This window comes from Lonchura striata, chromosome 5 (assembly GCF_046129695.1).
Source record: "Lonchura striata isolate bLonStr1 chromosome 5, bLonStr1.mat, whole genome shotgun sequence".
NCBI lineage: Eukaryota > Metazoa > Chordata > Aves > Passeriformes > Estrildidae > Lonchura > Lonchura striata.
Window position 1 is genome coordinate 23,919,863 of NC_134607.1, and position 20,560 is coordinate 23,940,422.

The 20,560-nt window shown below is 49.6% G+C and overlaps 1 protein-coding gene across 2 annotated transcripts; it reads right to left on the reverse strand.

The window, feature by feature from the left end:
- Window positions 1–675: 675 nt before the first annotated feature.
- CBX6 (chromobox 6) lies at window positions 676–18,218 on the reverse strand. Of its 2 annotated transcripts, none has more exons than XM_021554044.2 (5): window positions 18,088–18,218; window positions 17,897–17,940; window positions 17,686–17,751; window positions 17,411–17,477; window positions 676–9,397 (listed from the first exon to the last, which is right to left on the reverse strand). In XM_021554044.2, exons 1-5 carry the CDS (start codon window positions 18,154–18,156, stop codon window positions 8,480–8,482), a joined length of 1,164 nt encoding a protein of 387 aa, XP_021409719.1. In that variant the 5' UTR covers window positions 18,157–18,218; the 3' UTR covers window positions 676–8,479. The 2 variants fall into 2 exon arrangements, with proteins under 2 accessions (XP_021409719.1, XP_021409718.1); XM_021554043.2 differs by having other exon boundaries at window positions 676–9,451.
- Between the last annotated feature and the right edge of the window lie 2,342 nt (window positions 18,219–20,560).

Below are 20,560 nucleotides of genomic sequence, written 5' to 3' on the forward strand. Positions count from 1 at the left end.
AGGTGTTTTGGTTGGAGCTGTGCCCAGACACTGCCCTTTCCGTGTACCCAGAAGTGTTGCCTTCCTGCCCTTCTCTCCTGCCTGTCCAAAGGGAATCTGTCAAAAACCAACTCGCTTGCCCCACCACCAGCACCTCCCACCTAGAAGTTTAGCTGAGCCTGTTTGTGCAGCTGCTACAGGCTGGAGAGGGATGGAGTGAATCCGGGCGTTCAGTTAGACACAGGGGGGAGATTTTTCACTGTGTTTCTTAGATCAGCTTGTCAGAAAGTGCACTTGAGCACATGTTCTGGAGTTGGGAAAAGCCTAAAGCATTTTTCAGCCACCAAGTGCTAGGTTGTACCCTGATCTAATTTCATTATTAAAAGAAAAGAATGTGGGAGACCCATGGGAGACTCTCCAAAGCACTTGGGATGAGGGTGTTCAGGTTCCACTTGCTACAGCTTGGCCTTCACCAATGCTGCCTCTTCCCTTAACATTCCAGAATACTCCTTTGTCTTTTTTCAGAGCTTCTCTATGTCCAGAAAGGTCCAAAGACCAAACCTGGGCTGATCCATGGTGCCCAAGAAGGGTGCAGGTGCTTGTGTTTGCAGTGCTGATCCATGACTCAGGGCAGTCATTTCCATTGCCTTCTTCCCAAGCTCCACAAGTCACAGCCCGCCCAAGGAAAACAACAGGTTTTGGAATGTAACAATTTATTGGGGTTAATTTTTTTGTCTTAATTTTTAACTCCCCATTTCTGGCATTGATACAATATTCAAGAGCAGCAGAAAGAACAAAATGTACAAGAATACAAGAGTAATTAGCACAACCCCCACCCCCAAACCTGGAGCAAACCAGTTTCTTGTAGGAAGCACCAAGGGAAGGAGTGATTCAATCACCCTTCCAGTGGCTCTCCTCCTACCCATCCACTCTAGACAGAGTTTAGCCAGCTGGGAACTGGATTAAAAAACAAAACAAAACTGAACAAACACTATATTTAAAATGAAAATTGCAAGACAAAAAAATAATATATAGATATACAATTCATCCGTGCACAATCCTTAAATGCATTTTTTTCAAAATAAAAAAAATTACAAGATACATATTTAGGTTTATTTTAAATTAAAAAAAATTACCACCTTCACTCTGTATGCCAAGTGAGGGGAAATGTGGAGACAGATGGGTTGCATCAGAACTATCAGCACTTGGAGTTAGGGCTGACCTTCTCCAAGAGGAAGGAAGGGCTCTGATGCTGCCAAAGCTCAAGCACAGGCAGAATCTGAAGCACCCAAGTACCACAGAACACAGTGGGGTCACTCGCCTGCTCCAAGTTCAGTGTTTGCAGGAATCTGCAGCATTTAAGCCTAAGCTTGGCATAGGGGAAGGTGAAAGGAAGGAACAGATGAAGCAGGCCCCTGTCCTCCACCACCAGCAGACAACTTTCTATGCAAAAAGAAAACGAACGGGGGAAAAAAATCCCAAAGCAGAGAGTCTCCTCTATTCTTAGGGAGTGTACAAGGCTTAATGGCACAGGGGAGAAGAGGAAGGAGGACAGCACACTGAGTTGATTTGCTTGGGGGAGGTGCAGGCATGACAACTCTTTTCTAAAAAAAGTCATCACAACGATTAATTTTTTTGTTCCGTTTGAGAACTTGACCTAAGATTCTGCCCCTGCTTTGCAGCTGGGGGCTGGAAGCAGCAGGCTCCCTCCAGGGCAGCTGAAGAGCAACCTACCTGTGCAAGAGCACCTACCTGCTGCTCTGCCCAGAGGAAAACCCTCATATCCCTAGAGAGCAGGGACCAGCTGGGGGGCTGCTTGGGAGCATGGGAAAGCCCCATTAGTCCTATGAGGCCCTGAAGCCCCACGAAGTGCTTTGACCCACCCAGCTGTGCTCCGGAGGTTTAATGTGAGCTCCAAGTGCTCAGCTGAACAAGGAATGAAGTAAAGAACCAGGGCCTTGCAATGGGAATTAACACTTTGCCTGCATGTCCCACTATGCCCCTTTTCTCCCAGCAGACACATTTTCTGAACCATTGCAGAAGCTGGCACCACTCTGATTGCATCTTGCTGCAGTTCTGTCACCTTACTTCATCCCTGTGCCACAGCACGCTGCTTGCTGCCCACCCAGCCCAGGGCACAGAGGGCATCCCGCTCCTCCATCCCAGTGCCATCTGCCAGTGCCTGGAGGGTGTGGGCTCAAAGCACAGAGCTCACCTGGGCTGGAAGGACCCTCACCCCAAGGACTGTGCTTTTGGACAGCCCTGGAATCATTGTTTCCCACCACAGAGAGGCTGGAATGGACAGAAGAGCTGCCAGAGGCAGCCAACCACCACAGGACTGTATCTCCCTTCACTCCTGGAAGGAGAAATTTACAGAAGGGAAGAAAGAAGAACTCAGGGCCCTGCTGCATGCTTACAGGTGAGGCAGGTGGGACACAGGGCACCTCAGAATCACCAAAGAACACAGGAGAAGCTCCTGATGCCAAGACTGACACTGCACAGAAAAGGGTGCAAATACCTCTGAGCGCATCAGTCTGATACAGGGCAATGGCAAAGTGTGAGAGGAACAGAGGACAGAAAGGCAAAGGTGAGGATGGAGACAGACTCCAACATCTCCTGCCATCTATACCCCCAAAAAGAAACCACACAGATTGCACTCTGGGGAAGGATCTCAGAAGTTACAAGAAAATAAAGACACTTATTTTCTCAACCTCAGAGCACTGGTGAAATGAAGATACTTCCTGGAGATTACCTGGGGAAGGAAGCACAGACAGGGAGCAGGGGATTTCTGAAGCAACACTGAGCACTCCCATCTCTGTGCAAACACCTCGAGAGTTGGGCCGCCAGCACCCTCAGCAGGATGGTTTCCTCCACCCCCATCCCCTCTGCATGGGAGACAGAGGCACAGGGCAGTGACACAGCTGGCAGAAAAATCATGGCAAGCCAAGAAGGAACAGAACTTAGGAGGCACCGAATCCCCGACCCCAAATTAACCCTCTACAGCAGATTGCCTTCAGAGTGGAGATCAGGGAGGCTGCACATGGGGGGTGGTGGGTGAGATGGGGAGAAAGGGGGAGAAGGAGGCTTTTTATATTCATATATTTATATATAAGAAGTAAATAAGATCCCAGCTCTTGCGTGATTATTGGGCAATTGAAAAATGCAGCAAAAGCAAGCGACATTGGAGTAAAAGGATGTGCCAGGCAAGGAGGAAAAAGTCTTGTCAGAAGGTGGGGAAGGAAGCAAAAGGGAAAATAAGCACTTAGCCAAACACGCACTCCAGGTTTGTTACACCTCCCTGGGAAGGACCTGCTCCTGAGCAGCCCCACTAATGCCATGGCCTGGGGTGGGCACAAGTACAGAGAACTTGGGACACCATCCTTCAAGCACAGCAACCTTTTCTGCCAGGAAGTTCCCAGGAAAGTGATAATCTCCAAACGCTGGGAGCTGCTGAAGCCTCCTCTACACAGAGGGGCTGGAGAAGGGAGTGATATCCCTAGGAAGACTCAGCTCAGAGACAGCTCCTACCTGGTAAAAAGCATGACTGTGGTTGTGATTTTTTTCTTTTTTTTTTTCTTTTTTTAAAATTTGTTTATTTCACAAAATCTCCCTGGGAACTTCAGTAAGGGGAGACAGAGAGAAATGCTCCCACTCTCTTTTGAAAACAGAATTTAAGCAGTGGCTCACCACAGCTGGGCCTGCTCACCACACTATTTCTGTTTTTCATCCCCAAAGGAGCTTGTATCTCATTAGCTTCATGCTCCTCCAGTCCCATGCTGCTCATTGAGAAGAGAGCCTGAGACAGGAGGTTTTGTTCCAAGTTGAAAGCCATGGGAAGCACCGACAGTTTGATGGGCGGAGAGAAAAGCTCCCACGTGCAGCCCAGGCTATGGGACGCATTGAGACATCAGTCATCTGCCACTACAAAGCCACTGCAAAGGGCACCAGAGAAGTCCAGACAAGAAAAGCTGTTCAAGCGTCTCTGCCTACCATCTTCTGCTCAGACACCAACATCTGGTGGTTTCCCTCTTCCCTGCAGTCACTCCCACATGCCAGATGAACACCAGAGACATCGTGGACAGGAAAGCCAGCACACAAGAGCTGCCTCCTTGCTCTGAAGGAACATTCAGGCAACTCTTCCCCACCACCCCAAAGGAAGCTGTAGAAGGCTGCCCTACTTGACCTGTCAAGAGTGTTCCTCTCCCCTCTCCACTCTAAAAACTTCCAGCAATTGCTGGCCTCGAGAAGAGGGTCCATGTCCCTCAGCAACACAATCAGAGCACACAAGACAGCACTCTCATCTGCCTCTAGAGATCTGGCCACTGTTGGAGAAGGGGTGCTGGAATACACACCAATGGGATTCAGTTTCCTGTCTGGATGTGGTGAATTCTATACAGAAAAATGTCAACCCCCACTTGGTGTTGGAAGAAGTTTAAGAAACCTTACAGAAGAGAGGCATATCTGCTTCCCAGGAAATAAGCCCACTATGAATAATTCTGCTTAGATATAGGGGATGGGAAAGAGACAGCAACTTGGCAGGAAAGGTACATGCCAACCCCAAACATTAGCAGCTTGCTGTACATGCAAAGTCAACTGTTTCATGTTGATGGCCTGATCCACATTCTGTCAGAATGTGACTGGCCATCTCTGAGGGCTGCTCAGCCAGAAAACCACTTGGAGACTCCACCTTAGCTCACAGGAGAGGTATGGGAGGGAAAGGAACTCACTCCAACACTTGGGAGGCAAGGACGGGAAAGGTTTGTAGACAGGGTTCCTCCAACATGCAACTTGCCTTTTCAGCTCAGAGATCGCTGCTTAGTCCTAGAATGCCTTTCCCTCCAGTTCAAGCAAGCCAAACACCATCCCAGACACACATGCTTCGATACTACAAAATACTCTTTTCTCTAAGGACCATCTAATACCACTACAGTTTGTGCAATCACTGCATTTATTATTCATTTTTAAACTCTCTCTCGCTCTCTCCCTGTAGAAATTTTTTTTAAAACTTTTCTTTTTTTATGCAAAACTAATCATTTCACTTTTTCCACTCCATCATAAAATCTCCTCTAAAAACACGACAACGAGAACAAACATGGCACAGACACAGAGAATTATTTCCCTGTTTTTGTTGAATTTTTTTTTTCCTAAGGGTTATGGGGAAAGGAAGGGGATACTTTCAAATAAACTCCTCCCTCAATTCCATGCCCTTTTTAAAAGGCATGAATGAATCTTCTTTCCTATCTCCATTAAGGAGCAAGGGCAAAAATTCAGAAGGAGGAGCACAGCCCACGTGAATACGAAGGTAGGTTAGTCAGCCTCAAGTGTCTTGTCCACCTGAGGGGACTTGAGGTGACTGCTGCATTCAAGTTAGCAAACATCTAACTCAAACCAGCATGGGATCCTCATTTTGGATCCAGAGGTTCAGGGTTTGGTTCCCACCTGGTGACCCACCCAGGGAGGGATTTGTCACACAAGCAGGTGAGCTGTGTCTGCAAGCCGGATCATACTCCTTTCTTCCTCCACAAAGAGGATCTACCACACACGAGTTTCCCTTCTGCAACAAGTCCCCTCATCTCCTCACCGCAGGAAGGAGGTCCTTGCGGAGCATCCCTACAATGACCCACTGTTTTTCTCTTCACAGACAGTTCCCTTGCTTGCCACTCTGGAGAAAGGCAAAATCCCTTCAATTAAACAATTCCTGCCCCTTGCCCCCAAAGAACACCATACAAGAGACACTGGGGAAAAGAATTCTGCCAAGCAACACATCTTGGCCAATACACATCAAGAGTTTCCTATTAAAGTTCCCTTTTATCTCCCACTTAAACGCTTCAAAACTTTTTTCAGAACCTTGATACCACAAAACAAAACACATCACCACATACACACCAAACAGTAACTTAACAACCTAAAGTGACTGGCCAGTTTGCATTCACCCCATAAAGCAGCTCTTCTTATCTCACAGCCACAGATTAGTTCTTATTCAGAAGGGGGAGGAAAAAAAGAAGAATCTCCTCGCTATTTTCCTAAGAAAGAGCTTTTCCCTATGCCTACAAACTGCTCATCGTTGAAGCTGCAGCCAAATGGATAGGCTATGCTAACATAAGGGATCCCTGGGTGTGCCAGGCACAGGAAAGATGCGCAAAAGAAAACCCAAATTAAGAAAAAAAACAACACCCACAAAAAGTACAAGCAGGTATTAACACAGACACGCACACAAGTCCAACAAGTTATAGAAAGCCTTAGCTTAGTGAATGGATCAGGGAAGTCTCTTTCTCCCTGCCCCTAGCTTCAGCTGTGAATGAAAGCACATCCCCGAAGAGTCCACTAAGCTCTTTAACCAAGGAAAGAAAGAGGTGTACCAAGGGTGGTGCTAACAGCACCTGGAATCCCCCTCAGACTGTCTGCACAGACACCCAACCGCAACTGGTGTGAATTCACCATTTCCCACAGCTTGGAATGCCACCCACTGCCAAGGCAAGGTTTGTGGGGAAGGCAGCGAATATTTTATTACACCAACCCAGGCGCTGGAGGCAGGGAATAGACACACTCTGGGCACAAAAGCCCTAATTAAGGTCAGAAGCTGGTCTACCCCTCTACCACCCTGACAATGTCCCTTGGGCAGTCAAATATTACTTCCCTCCCACAAATTGCCTCCCTTCTATGCTCAGATCACTACAACCACAAAATCACTACTGCAGGAGAGCACTCCTCAGAGCCAGCAGCTCCTGAACATACTTGTGTGAAAGCACCAGAGGGGCCAATTCCACTTCTGTTCACCCGCCCAGGGCAGGCTTATAAGTAAACGAGCCCTGGCATGAGGAATTTTTTCCACCCTTTTCACCTCTGCAGCATGTTATGTAGAAGTGACATCCCTCTGCCCCATCCAGGGACAAGGCTGTGAGGGTGAGGCTCTCACCAGTTCATCAGCACCTCTTTTCCTTACCTCTACAGGCTCAGTCCCGTGCAAGTAGAGGAAGAAAGGAGAACAAAGGAATGGCTTCTCACCGTGAAGCTTAGGACCCACACAGAAACAGAGCAAGCCAGAAATGGCAGGCAAAAAATAGAGCTTAGTTTGAATGTGAACAAAGCTGGTCAGGGAAAGAGGGAGCTGTGGAATAAACAGCAAGCTGTGGTCTTGCTCCCTCCTATTTGCTAGGGGTGAAGAGAAGGAATTTCTAGATCAGCTCACAGGAGCTTTAGGGGACGAGATCCAGCGCACATGCATACGATGTGAGAGAGACAGGTATTTCTTATGAGCACCTTTGGTTGACAGTTGTAAGGGCTGTTTCAGATGCTGAAAAGACAGAGAGGAAACCTCTTCCAGGCCACCCACCAGAGGGAGGGAGAGCAGGAGGGGCAAAAGCGAGCAGGAAGAACAAACAACCTGCCTTAGCATTCACCCCTCCTTCCTTTGGAAGGAGCAAGAGGAAGCAAAGAGGGCCAGGGGAAGCTTACGCACAAGGTGGGAGAGCAGCCTCACGCGGCTGGGGCAGCGTCACGCTGTTGGCATTATCTTCCCACAGACTGAAAGATCTCCCACTCCCGCTTCTGCCACAGAAAGATCAGAGAAAGACATTTCATGTCCCTCTCTCCCAAACAAGTGCAAATGAACATCAGGAGGAAGATATGGGCTGGAAGCAGACTCCTCTTTTCTTCCCTTTCTCCTGAGAAGCTGAACAGGTTGGAAGATGCAGGAGAAGAGGAGGGATCAGGGCACCTGAAAGCACCCATACAACTGCCAAGGTAGCACCAATAGTCAAAGGAAAGGGGAAGCCAATATGAGGCATAGGCTGCATGGGGCACCCCCCACCACCCCAGCTTTGTCTCAAGCACCTTCCAGGCATGACACTTCACCTGTCCTTCTCCCCCTCACTCTGAGGGCATCTGGATCAGCAACTGCCACAAGAACAGCAGAGGAGAGGGCAGATCCAGGCCACAGGCTAAGAGGGGAAGAATGGCAGGATAGTAGTCATAGCAAGGGGGAAACAAGAATGGAAGAGTCAGCATGCACATTGTGGGAGACGGTCTGGAGGACATGGGCAAGGGCTCCAATCCTCTTACATCCTCCCCTCACGGGTTTGGAGCTCCTCTTCAGTTTTTGTCAAAGATAGAAGGGAATGAGGAAGAGCAGCACCTTCGTCACCACCTGCACAGGCACACAGACACATGCTCACTCATCCCTCAGCCCCAAAGGCTCCACTGCCCGTTGGACAACACCACATTCAAGGACAAACAACCACTCCCCAGCCCCACCACAACCCTCCCTACCTCCTCCTGGCAGTACCAACAACCAAGAACAGTGGGTGCTCCCACACTCCCACTGACACACTCCAGCCTCCAGGCAAGAGGAATTGGGCAGGAGGAAAGGAGAAGGAAGGGTGGCAGTGAGGGTAGAGGGACAGCCAAGGGGAGAAGGAGAGAACTAAGGACAGCCATTCGCACCACGACTTCTTTCAGGTAAAGCACCCCCCACAACCCTGGAGTGGGGGGACCTGGTTGCTCACTTGCTGCCTCCTCCACCACTGCCCGCCGCCACCTTCTCAAAATCCTCTGCATTGCAGAACTCCTTGATGGTTACAGTGAGGAGGTTGCTGGTGACATCTGTGACCACCACATTAGAGCAAGGGGACATCTCGGGACGCCAGTCGCCAGCCTCCTGCTCCGGGTCAGAAGAGGAGAGGGACAAGGAGGGTGTCTGCCCCCCACTGGACCCCCCCGAGGGAGAACGCTTGCTGGTGGCAGCCGACTCAGGTGGGATTGAGAGGTCGAGGACCTCCGACTCACGCCAGTCGGGGATGGCTGGGCTGAGGGTCTCAGGGAGCAGCTTTGGAGGGGAATCATCTGGGTCGGAGGAGGAGTGGGGAGCAGGTGATGGGCAGCCAGAGGAGCTGGAGCTGGGGGCATCATAGGGGGTGGAGCCCATAATGAGCCCACAGGAGGCTGCCTGGGAGCCTTCGGCCTCCCCCTTGCCCTCCGCAGAGGGCGTAGGTGCAGCAGACGGCTTATTGTAGAGTGAAAAGGTGCCAAACTTCATGTGGCGGATCTGAGTGCGGAGGACGCTCTCGCTGAACTTTTTGCTCTTGCCAATGACACGGTTTCGGGACGGGATCTTGGGCCGAGCCAGGCCCCCGGCCCCATTGGCTGGCTTCCCACCTTTGTCGATGACTTTGAGGTTGAGGATGATGCGGCTGCGTTTGGGCTCGCGGGGTTTCACCTTACGGTTGATGATGCGGACGGTCTCCGAGAAGGGCGAGACAGGAGGACGAATGCCAGCTCCGCCACCCACGCTCCCGCCATTCTGGGGATCTGGACGGGGCAGGGGGCGCCGGGACATGCGGTGGCATCGCCGGATGTCTTTCTTGAGCCGGTGCACCGCGGCGCTGGAGTGGAGCTTGGGAGAGGAGGTACTGGAACCAGGCTTGACAGAAAAGTGTACATCCCCAATGTGGAGGGCCTCCGCTTGGGCCCGAGCCTGCGGTGGTGGGGAGAAAGAAAACAAACAGGGTCAGAGAGGCAGCCTAGGTATAGCCAGATATCAAATCGGGCACTGCTCACTTCAAGCCAAGCACTCACTGGCAGCACCATGACACATTTATATCCAACATCAATGACAAGCACGGGTACACACCTACAAACCATTGATATCTCCAACACAGCCCCCAGACAGGCATAGGACACTCTCTATATAATTTTTGGGCAGCTGATGCCTCCCTAGGCTGTACTCCTGTCGACACATGCTTTCCCCAGGGACAAACTGCGATTTCCCAGGCATGTTTCAGGGTTAATGGTCTCCACAGCCCCCCTTGGTTGTCATCAGTCAAAGTGCACAACCCTCCACAGTCAGCCAAAGAAGCCTGCATCTTCCTAGGCACTTGGTGCTGTCAGTGCTGAGACAGCACCCAAACTTACAAAGGGATTGCACCAGGTTCTCTACAAATTGAACACAAGATAAGAGGGAAGAGGCAGAGTAATGCCTAATGAGCATTGTCTCTGAAAAGCGTGGTAGAAGGGCGTCTTGAGGAACACAGATGGAGGCTGGTGAGCATGGTCTGATGGAGCTGTTTTTGTTAACATAAGAAATTTAGAGATCCGATTTTTAACTAGGATCACATGGAAGTCATTCATTCTTACTGTGCTGTGGGAGCAAGTTCCAGTGTTTAAAGACAGAGATGAGGCCAGGTGGAATTCAAGTAAAAATTAACTGTACCTCCAAAGAAGAGATTGACTTATCCTTTTGAGCACCACATTTGTTTGAAACCTAGCACTGGACCAGAGCAGGAATAGCACCTGTTCAACTGCTCTGTGCCAGCCCTCCTCAAGAGCCAGGCCAGGGGAACAATATTTTTAAGCTCTTCTGGTGCCAAAAACTGCCCTGTTTCATGCACCAGAGACAGGAACATTTTTTGTGAGCAGGAACAGCAGTTTCATTGGTAAGCTAGTGCTGTATGACCTGTGGGCTTGGAAACCCAGTCTATTCTTACATCACATCTCATCAGAGCACTGTTGCTTGTATAGCTCATCCTTCCACCTGCACCCCAGTACTTGCCCAAGCCAACCCCGCTGCATATTCCCTCTCAGCAGTGGTGACAGGTCGAAGGCACACAGCCCTGGAGGGGACAGGTGAGCCCCCACCCTGTGACTGCCCATCCCACGAGCAGCTTCCCCCACCTCGTGGGCACAGAAAGAACTGCAGTGCTGGAAGACAACAGCTGCTTTTCCTCCCCAACTTTTCTATCCCGTTGCCCCTTGCACACGCCAAGATCGGGATGGCTTCTTGCCAGCTAAGAGCTTAGCACTCAACTCCGTCTCCTTTGTCACCCTGCAGGCTGTGCCTCCTACCAGAGAAATGCCTGGGGAAAAAAATGTGCGTGTAAAGGCAGGGATCTAACAGATCTAAGCGAGGGGCCCAGCCAGCCCCTGCACAAAAAGCTCAAAGTCCTGGCCCTACAGCTCCAGAGCTTTGCTGTTAGCCAGAGCCCTTCTCCCACAGAGATACCCATGGGAACCACAGAAGATCCTGAATGAGCAGAGAACAGAGACGTGAAGACATTTTGTTCCTCTCTTTACTAACACTGGATGATCACAGCCTTCTGTACTACTTCTATTCTGGCTTTAAAATGACTGCAAAAATGAGGTCTCCTTCTCTGACTGTACAAAAAAACACAAACTGAAGGCTCATCCTGACTGGGGACCTAGACTCTGTGTTAGCCAACTGACAAAGAAACAAAGTTAGCACAGCCCCAAGGCAGGCACAGACACTGCACATTAACAAACAGGGCTGTTTCCACCTAGCTAAAGAGAAGTGTTGCCAGCACACACAAACCCCAACGCTTTTCCTGATGTAGCAGAAAGCATCCCACTGTCCATCTAGTTGTCCATCTTTGCTCAGCCTCGTGTGTTACTCCATACCCCAAACTGTTGAGAAAATAAGACACAGTTCCTGTCACAGGCATAGTACAGGCCTGAGCACAGCAACAGCACCAGATGAACTCCCTGCACCACACATCAACACTCCCATCTCATCAATATACAACCTGGGGACACTGCAGACCTGGTCAGGAGGTCACAGGCACAGGAAAATGCACATTTGGGCTGTGCTTACTCCATCTTTTCACGGGTCCCTCTAAAGCAGATGGCAGACACAAGGACAAGCTAAAGTTTGCTTTCTGACATTACATACCAGCACAGCCTGATGAATTCCCTTTCATCCTGCTCCACATCATAACCAGCCCTTCCAGCACTGCTGCTCTTGTGCTTTGGGTTTCTTACCAATTTACAAAATGCAACACAATGTCCCCTTCCAAAATACAGGACAAGGAAAGCAGGCAAGGGTTACAGATGCATCACTGAAAATCCTTCTACAGCTTCAGTGGATGGACACAGGTATCCTTCAGGGCCTCTCCGGTTGCCAGCACTGCACATCTTTCAGATTAATTGCCTACCCCATCATCACGCCTTCGAGTGAGGAGTTCTGCCCCCTCTGTGCCACTCTGCTCCAAGTCAAATCTAATTGCTACCTTCCACCAGCACCGCCTCTAACACCCAGAAGAGAAAGAAGGCAGCTTCCCAGAAGTGTGGGGGAAGCAGTCACAAACATCCTCAGTTTCCTTATACACCCCAAAAATTCCTGAGCAAAGCTTCCCATCAGCCACATTAAACAAAGTGATAATGCTGGGATGGTTACTACCTGACCACTTCAATAGCCCTGTTGCTTTTACTTTCGCTTCCTGTACACATTAATCAGCTCCTGTCCTGCTTTCACAGTGAGACCTGTCTTGGTTTTGTGCTTGCCCAACAGCTACTGCAGAGCCCTGGTACATGGCCTGGACTTTTCCAGTGTGTCAGAACCAGTAGGTCTCATTTACATGCTATGTGTCTGCATTTCCAGTTACTTCTGGGGCACTTTCTCCAAGGCTGAAGCTGTTTCTAACTCATGTTTCAGCTACCTGCTTTTATTAAATTCCAGCTTCAGCAGTGTCTACGTAGTCTACACACAGCATTGATACTCTGGTCAGATTATTGAGAGGGTAAGTTAGGGCTCAACAGTCTTCCCCTGATACTACACTGCTATCCCCAGTGACCAGCTTCAATGCAAATTCCAAAGAGCATTATGCAAATATTCAGCTTACCTTGAGATTGTTTTTCCAGGTAAGGTTTCAAGAAAAATCGTATCAGATGCTTTATCTAAGACCAGCCCCCAGAGCTTTCTCACTTGGGAAGCTCAGTATTCCTACCACAGGATCAGGTTTATTCAGGCATCACCTACATGAACTCATCCATTCACTGCAGAGGACAGCACAGAGGCACTCCTTGCCCTGTTTCCAACTTTAGATTAAGTAACTTGCTGCCTTTGGTTTGGAGAAGACTCAGCACTCAGTTTTATCTGTTGGAAATGCACTTCTTCCTGCTCTGGATCCATTCCTTGATCACATTCACAAGCCATATGAGGATAAGGTTTTTGAAAAACAAACCCACTGTATCCTTTCAGCTGTGTCACCACAGTTTGCTCCTTGGCTCACAAGTGTTTCACACGGAACCTACCTCTCTAGGTTTTGCTGCTTTCACCAGCAGGACATGCTCACTGCTGAAGAGGCACTCAGCATGTGTACGAAGTAATTCACTCTCTGCTTACAGCTCAGCCTACATCAGGATGCAGTTTCTGGAAGCTTGCTGCAGTGCTCTGTCATGGGAGCAAGCCAATTGCTGGGATTGCTTCCCTTCCCCCTCTTCCCGTCTGGGATATGTATCACCTTTATTTATCTTGTACAGCTCTCCCTCACTGCCCCTGGGAACTAGTGTACCTCCCCCATTCCCTACTATTTCTGAATAAGTGTCCCTCGAGGCCCAGCAAGCATATTTGTTCATTCATTCCCTTAACGCACTGAGGCACACAAGCACGTACACAGACACGTGCTTAGAAAGGGCCTCTCTTACCTGATTTGTATCAAAATCTCTATGATTCGGAAGAAAAAACCAAACCAAAGACCTCGTAAGACAATGGATTTCTAGTAAATTATTTCAAAATCTCGCCAATTCCAGTAGTGCTGCTGCACCATAGTAGCACTATTCTCTCATAAATTACTGGCTCTGCTTTGTCTTTTATTCTCCACCTGCATTCCCACAGTCTTTGCTCCCAACAGCATTTGCAAGAGCTCTTCTTTCCCCTTTTTGGCTGCCATTCTGCCTTTTTATCACCCTCTTTCTTCTGCGCTCTTCCAAGTGACAAGGCAAAAGCAAGCCAGTTCATAGCACAGTTCTCCCAAGCAACACTGCCATAAACTTTAGTTTCCCTCCGGATTGGGAACAAAATGCTACAAAAGGGGAACGGTCTGTTTTCAAATTACTCAGGATAATTTACGAACAGGGAGGAGATCAAAAGAAACCCAATTCCAGCTTTGGAGTTCAAGAGAGGGCGAAAGGACAGAGCACCATGCTGCTCAGCCCCTTCTTCCCCCACTCCCCTACTAAGAATCCCTTTGCCCTTGTTCTCCCTTACTTCTTCCTTCCCATTAACCTTCTTCACTCCTGTCACCTTAGTATTTATGGCCACCCCAACCAGGGGTCTTTGCCAGCCACCCACTGAGCTTGCAGATTGGGCTCTGTCTCTGAATAGCACTTGCTCGACTTTATTAGATGAGTTGGTGAGGTTTGCATTCCACACAGAGGAGTGCCTAGAGAAAAAAAGCTAAATAAAAAGAGCAAATTGAACAGAGGAAAAAGAGGAAGATCACTACAGCATGTGCTATGTCTCTTTCTAACCTCACACTAGCATCCATGCTTAAGGGCCTGTCCTCAAGGATGACTTCTGCCAGACACCTGAAGAGCCTTACATACAGTGCTGCCCGTTTCAGACTAAGAACTTCGTTTCCCATCCACTCAGCACAGGACTGCAGTACACCAGCAGCCTCCTGCCATGCCTAAGCCCAGCTGTGGGAAAATTTGCCCTGAGCATGCAAAGGATAAAGACCCATTTCCTGCCCAAAACTTTGCAGTTGAAGTTTGTAGGGGTTGCTTTCAACACTGGCCATCTTGATAGTGATATTACAAAGCCTGGACTGTGATGTGCCTCTGCAGTCTGATCGAAAGGGCAAGTGTTAGACAGCTCTCAGAAACAGGAGCCTGGCTTACAAAGGCAGCAGGTGGTCAAAGATGCAGCTTTTCAAAGCTTTTCCAAAGGCGTGGGCCACTAACCTGCTGGAATGCTTTCTGCAAATCCCCCTGGGTGCCTATCTGCAACTTTTGAGAACTAATCCCAGGATAAACCTAGTCCCAGCTGCAAGCTAAAACACCCACACAAGCCAAAGGACTGAGTGGCATATCAGTGCACTTATTTTGATGCCATTCTGGAGACCCAGAAGCCTAGGTTTAAGCACTGATACACATGAAAAATCCTAGCAAGCCACCAAGTCAAGGGCAGACTACTCTACCAAAGCAGTCCTAGGCCAGATTTCTGCTCAAACATCATTGCATGCAGGCCTAATCTGTTCAGTTAACAGATCAAAAAGAATATTGTTCTAACTGCCAACTCCAAATACTCCCTCTGGGATACAAGAATCAGATTTCTTCCCCTGCTTCCGAAATTCTCACTGGCAAGACATTCTGCAGCTGAAAGAACTGAAAATACCGTTAGTAATGCACGAGGCAGAACCCAATCCCACTCCTCCCACAGCAGAACCAGAGCTGCGGGGCTGGAGAGGTCAAATGTGCATCTTCAGGGGTCAGAAAAACCGAGTTCCAAATCATCTCACTGTCTCTGTCGTAACTCTAGCTGCAGTTGTGTTGATTGTGGTTTGCCTGAACAGAGCTCAAACAAGTTCAAATGGGCTGGCTCAGACAGAGTTACTTCTCACTGCCTGGTCTGGGGTGTTATTTTTAGGGTGGGATCCGAAGTCACAGAGGAACAGCAAGTCAGAGCACTACCAGTTCCACCAGCTCTGTTTCCCAGAGGTGCAAACCAAGCAGCAGTGGTAGCACTCTACCCTGCCAGCCTCTCCCACAACGTGGCCCCAGCCTTCAGGAGAGCCGATCTTGCTCCCTATCACGAGTCATCTTCTACAAAGTACCAAGCCAGCTCTGCAAACCTACAGGTTTCCATTACCATTTGAGGAGCTGGCAGAAAGATGTGCCACAGAAACGTGTCACGGATGTGATTCAAAGGATGCTGCTGAATAATTCACGTTAAGTTTAGGGGAGTTTTAAAGGGTAAGGGGAAAAGAGAAGCAATGAGTGGGTTTTGAGTTCGGGGGTTGGTTTTGGTTTTTTAAATGAGTGTGAATGAGTAATTTTTTTTTAAAGCTATGGCAATAGATGTGGCCATATCACATTCAGAATCAAAAATAAAATAAACTGATTACACATAGCATAGTCACCTCTCTACAGCTCTGAACAGTGTCAGGTGTTACAAATACCAGTATTTTTTAATGCAGGCAGAGGACTATTTCAAGCTGGTGATTTTCCCTTCAAGTGTTCCTTTGCATTGCTGGAAATTTAAACACAAGAGTTACATTTAATGCATGAGTGCCAGAAAGAGGAAAGCCAACTAGGCTATGTTCCCTGAATACAGCATAAGAGGTAGCACATATCAGATATGTTTGTAATTCTCAGGCTACAGATACAGAACACTGTTAGCAGAAAAACAGGCAACTGGGGAGGACAGTTCCAACAGCAGGACTTCCCAAGGATTACCATGGTCCCCTGGGTTTCACGCAGAGCATCAGAATACGCCTGTTCCTGCATTTCTTCTACGTGCTTCATTATACCCTCTCAAAGCAGAGAGGAGGTGATACCCTACCCCTCACTGTGCTTTCCGGTGCTCATGCAGTTAAAAGTGCTGTGCTGACTGGAGTAAAGCTCCTACTGCTGCCAGGCGAAGGGAAGCATTAACCTGTTTCACAGATGGGGAAACACGCACAAAGCCTAAGTGACTTGCCCAAAGCCACAGGATGACTTGGTGATAGTGATGCCTTACTACAGGGCCCACACTGGCTGTTCCAGGACTTCCTACCAGAATAAAACCAGGGGAACTCCAGACTTGTTCATCTCCCTAAACTGTACAAAGATGTGTTCTTTCTATGCTCATTTGAAGCCTGAGATTGTGACAGTAGAGAGGAAGGAGAGTGAAAAGGGGAGTAGAGCAAGGTATTTCTTCTGTAAACTAATAAATTCACAGAATTCACATAACAGTCATGCAGCTACCGGAGTTCTTAATTTAAAAAAAAGAAGGTAAAAATACAGGGCAAGTAGGCCTGCACTAGGGACTACCTTCCTTGCTCTTCTCCACAAGCAAAGAGAGATGCTAGAACATCTTGCAGAGATGCTGAGTCTATCAGAAAGGAACTGGAAACTTCAGCTGCCATCCTATGCAGAGGTGAAACACTCCTCCTCCTCCCAGCCACCCCTCACCCTCTGCAAAAGCAAAACAATCCTGCAGCTTACAGATCGAAGCATGAGCCCTTCATGAAACTCCCGTGGAACACCTACATCCTTAAATGCGATCAGAGGAGCACAAGTGGCAGTGGGATTCCCACCTCTGCTGCCTGACCGCTCAGCATGCTGCTAAGTTGCAGGGCACGGGTCGGATGGAATAGTCTGCTGAAGGGAGAGGGAACAAGATTGGCTAGCTCTCCACTGCGGCAGCAGAAGGCCAGGAGAAGGAGAGGATATTGGAAAAAGAGACTGCAGGCTCACCACGCACATCTGCGTGTGCTGACCGTCCTGCTGAGGCACCCGTCGCACGCACACGCTCTCTCCCCTCACACGCTTCTGCGCCTCTGCCCACCCCCCGCCTTTCCTGTCGGGTTTTCCCCGCGCTCCCAGAGCCAGGCATCAGACACAAGTCACTTGAAAGTCCAGTCCTTCCAAGGGCACACACCAGCAAGGTTTGAGAGATTTTTTTTTTTTGCTAGGCCTAAGTTATTTAAGTAAGAGTTACCTTCAGCAGAAAAGTTTTAGGTTTAGGTCCTCTCTTCTTGGGCCCATACAGCTCACGTTCTCGTTCCCTTTAGGGAATCAAATTTTTCAAGAAGTTAAAACTTTTCCCAAAGGGAAAAACAGAAGCATACCAGTTAAAGGCAAAAAAGGAAAAAAAAAAATTAAAAAAAAAAAAAACAGGCAAAGGAACGTCTGGACGCTGTTTCCCGCTCGCCCACCCAAAGTCAAACCTGCTGCTGCAGTCCCCCCAGCCCAGGGTGGGGGATGAACACTCACTTCTGCTCGAAGGCGGCGATGAGGCGGGAGTCCAGGATGTTCTCCTCGGGCTCCCAGGTGCTGTACCTGCCGGGCGAGAGCCGCGGAGGGGACAAGCGAAGGGGTCAGCGCCCAGATCCCCCCGCAGCCGCACACACACGTACTCCCCCTCCATCCCACTCCGCCCCATCCCATGCCCCCCATCCCCGCAGCCCGGGCGGGATACACTCACTTGATGGCCCAGCCTTTCCATTTCACCAGGTACTCGATGCGTCCCTGCAACACACGGGGGAGAAGGCGGGGGGGGGGGTGAGGCGGGGGCCCGGCGGGCGGGCCAGCGGCGCGGCCGGGGCCCGGCAGCGAGGACCGAGGTAGGGGGGGCGGGGGGGGGTCCCCGCAGCCCCAGCGGGGGCGGCCCCTCACCTTTCGGATGCGGCGCTTGATGATGGACTCGGCGGCGAAGACGCGCTCCCCCACTGCAGACAGCTCCATCTTGCTGCTCCCCCTCGGCGGCGGCGCCCACAGCCCATAATAATCCCGCCCGCCCGCGCGCGCCGCCCCGCCCCCTGCCCCCGGCCCCGCCCTCCTCGTGCCGCCGCCGGCTCGCGCACGCCCGCGCGCCCCCTCCCGCCGCGGCCGCGCGTGACCCGCCCCCCCCGTGGTTAAAGGCCCTTAAAGGGGCCGCGCCCGCAGCGGGGCGGGGGCGTTGGGAGCCCCGGGCCCGCGGGGCGCCCGCGCGGCGGGGAGAGCAGCGAAGGGACGGGAAGCGGATCCCGCCCGGACAGATCCCCGGCATGGCGGCGGCATTGCCCCTTCCCGCCCGAACGGGGCCTTTTTTGTACTTAAAACAATGGCGGCAGCCTCTTTTCCCGCTGCAGATGCACCGTCACCCCCTCTCGCCAGCGGAGAAGCAGGCAGCCTCGAAGCACGTACCGAGGCAAAAACTAGCAATAAAGGAGCTTAAATATTTTGTTTCCTTTTTCTGTGTTTTATTTCGTTTAGATGGTGTGTGTGCCAGTATAAGGTACAATTTTTGAGCCATTGCAAGGTACTGCGAGGTAAATGGGCCAACCACGCTACAAAACCTGTAAGGAAACCAGAAAAATGTTGTCACTTAGAGGAATTCCCTGTCCTGACTATTACTGCAAACCCCTAATTAATTTGCAGCATACTTAACACTCTCTTGTAGGTGCTAAAAATACAAAAATCTCAGTCAAAAATCGTTCTCTGTAATTCAAAGTGGAAGCTCACAGCCCTGCAGATGTTTTTGTGTGGAGCGCAGGGTCCACCCTTACCTGGAGGACCTTATCTGGCCCGTTCTGCTTTCTCACCTGGTTTTTGCATGAGGAGAGTGTGCACTTACAGATATCCTCTGGAAAAAAGTGGGAGCCGTGATGAGGGCTATAGGGAATGGTTGTCCTGTATTTGCTGCTCTTCCTAAACCCACCGTGACCAGGAATGTACCTGCAGAGCACTGGAATGCCTCTGCTCCTCAGCTGGGATGGCAGGGACCCCTCACAGCCCCTGTGGCTCTGGCTAACCCTTTCTACATTTACATTCACATTCCCTTTCCACCTCTTGCTGAGGGGTTTCACCCAGAGGGAGGAAATTCTGGAAATGGCTATATTATGGCTATAATATCAGTTCTAGTAGAGATGGATTTCCCAAAGTCAAGGCAGGCAGGTAACATTCAACAATGAACTTTTTCGTCACTGCCTATGATTCAGGCAAGATCAGAGTGTTTTTTTCTTTTTCACCTTAGCAGCCGAAATATTGCAGCCAACACAAGCTCTCTGCATGGAGGAAAAGCAACTCAGGAGAGGATGCGCTCCCACTGCCATGTCCCCATTTGAAGTGGTTAGTGGAGAGTTGCTGAATGCTGATGGAGACAATCACACAGACCCTCTTTCAGGATATGTGAACAATTTGGACATGTTTCTGCAGTCAGGGACTGAAACACAGCGTGCTTCATTGCTGATAATTCTGCATTTACGTCATGCCCCTCACTTTGAGCATAGGCTTTAAGGGGCCCTTTCTCAGGTGTTTGGCATCACAGGCCAGGCAAGAACAAAAGTCCAAGACTCTCACCTAGAGTGGGTCAAGTCCTTCTGGACTGCCCCTTTTCTCTAGACACTTTTTCTTAATCTCAGTTCTTCATATGTTTAAAAGTGACTCCAAAAGAGTAAGTCCATCACATCCATTGCAGTTTGCCTTTCACTTTTTTAACTTTGCACATTAAGTGTTCATTAACACCATCCACATTTAAATTAGCATTTGTTACTGTTCACTTTGTTTAAACAACTACTTTTTCATTTGTAGCTGAGTATCAAGCAACTGAGCTTTCAACTAACAACATCATCCACCCCCAAAAGCAGACACCCTTAAATCAACAGGGGGAAAAGTCTTTACATAGCTACACAAACACATGTGCAGCAACCAAGACTGGTGGCCTTGTCTCAAAACAGATGTGTGGGTCACAAATAGTACAGCCTGCCTCAGGACAGGAGCAAAAGGCACCATGATCCATGGACCAGAAGGGGCAGCAGCTTTTCAGAAAGCTCTATGTGCTCTACCTAGTTATTTTCTCCTTCCACCTGTCAGCAGAACCTTCTTTCCAGCCACAGCCACTGCTCAAATCACTGCAAGCTACCACAGCACAGGTATGGCCCAACACTTTCATCTACCCTGTACTCTCACAAAGCAAAATAGTAGCAGAATATCCAGCTGTTCAAGGCATTGTTGGGCATTTCCTTTGTTTCATTCACATTTCTAGTAAAACACTTAAAAAAAGCCCCAAGCCACCTGGAAAGATAGCCCTCCCCGAGCAGCTATTGTTCACTACAGACACTGAAATAAAATATTTTTCTTGCAACTCGCTGCCTGCAAAACCCTGGTG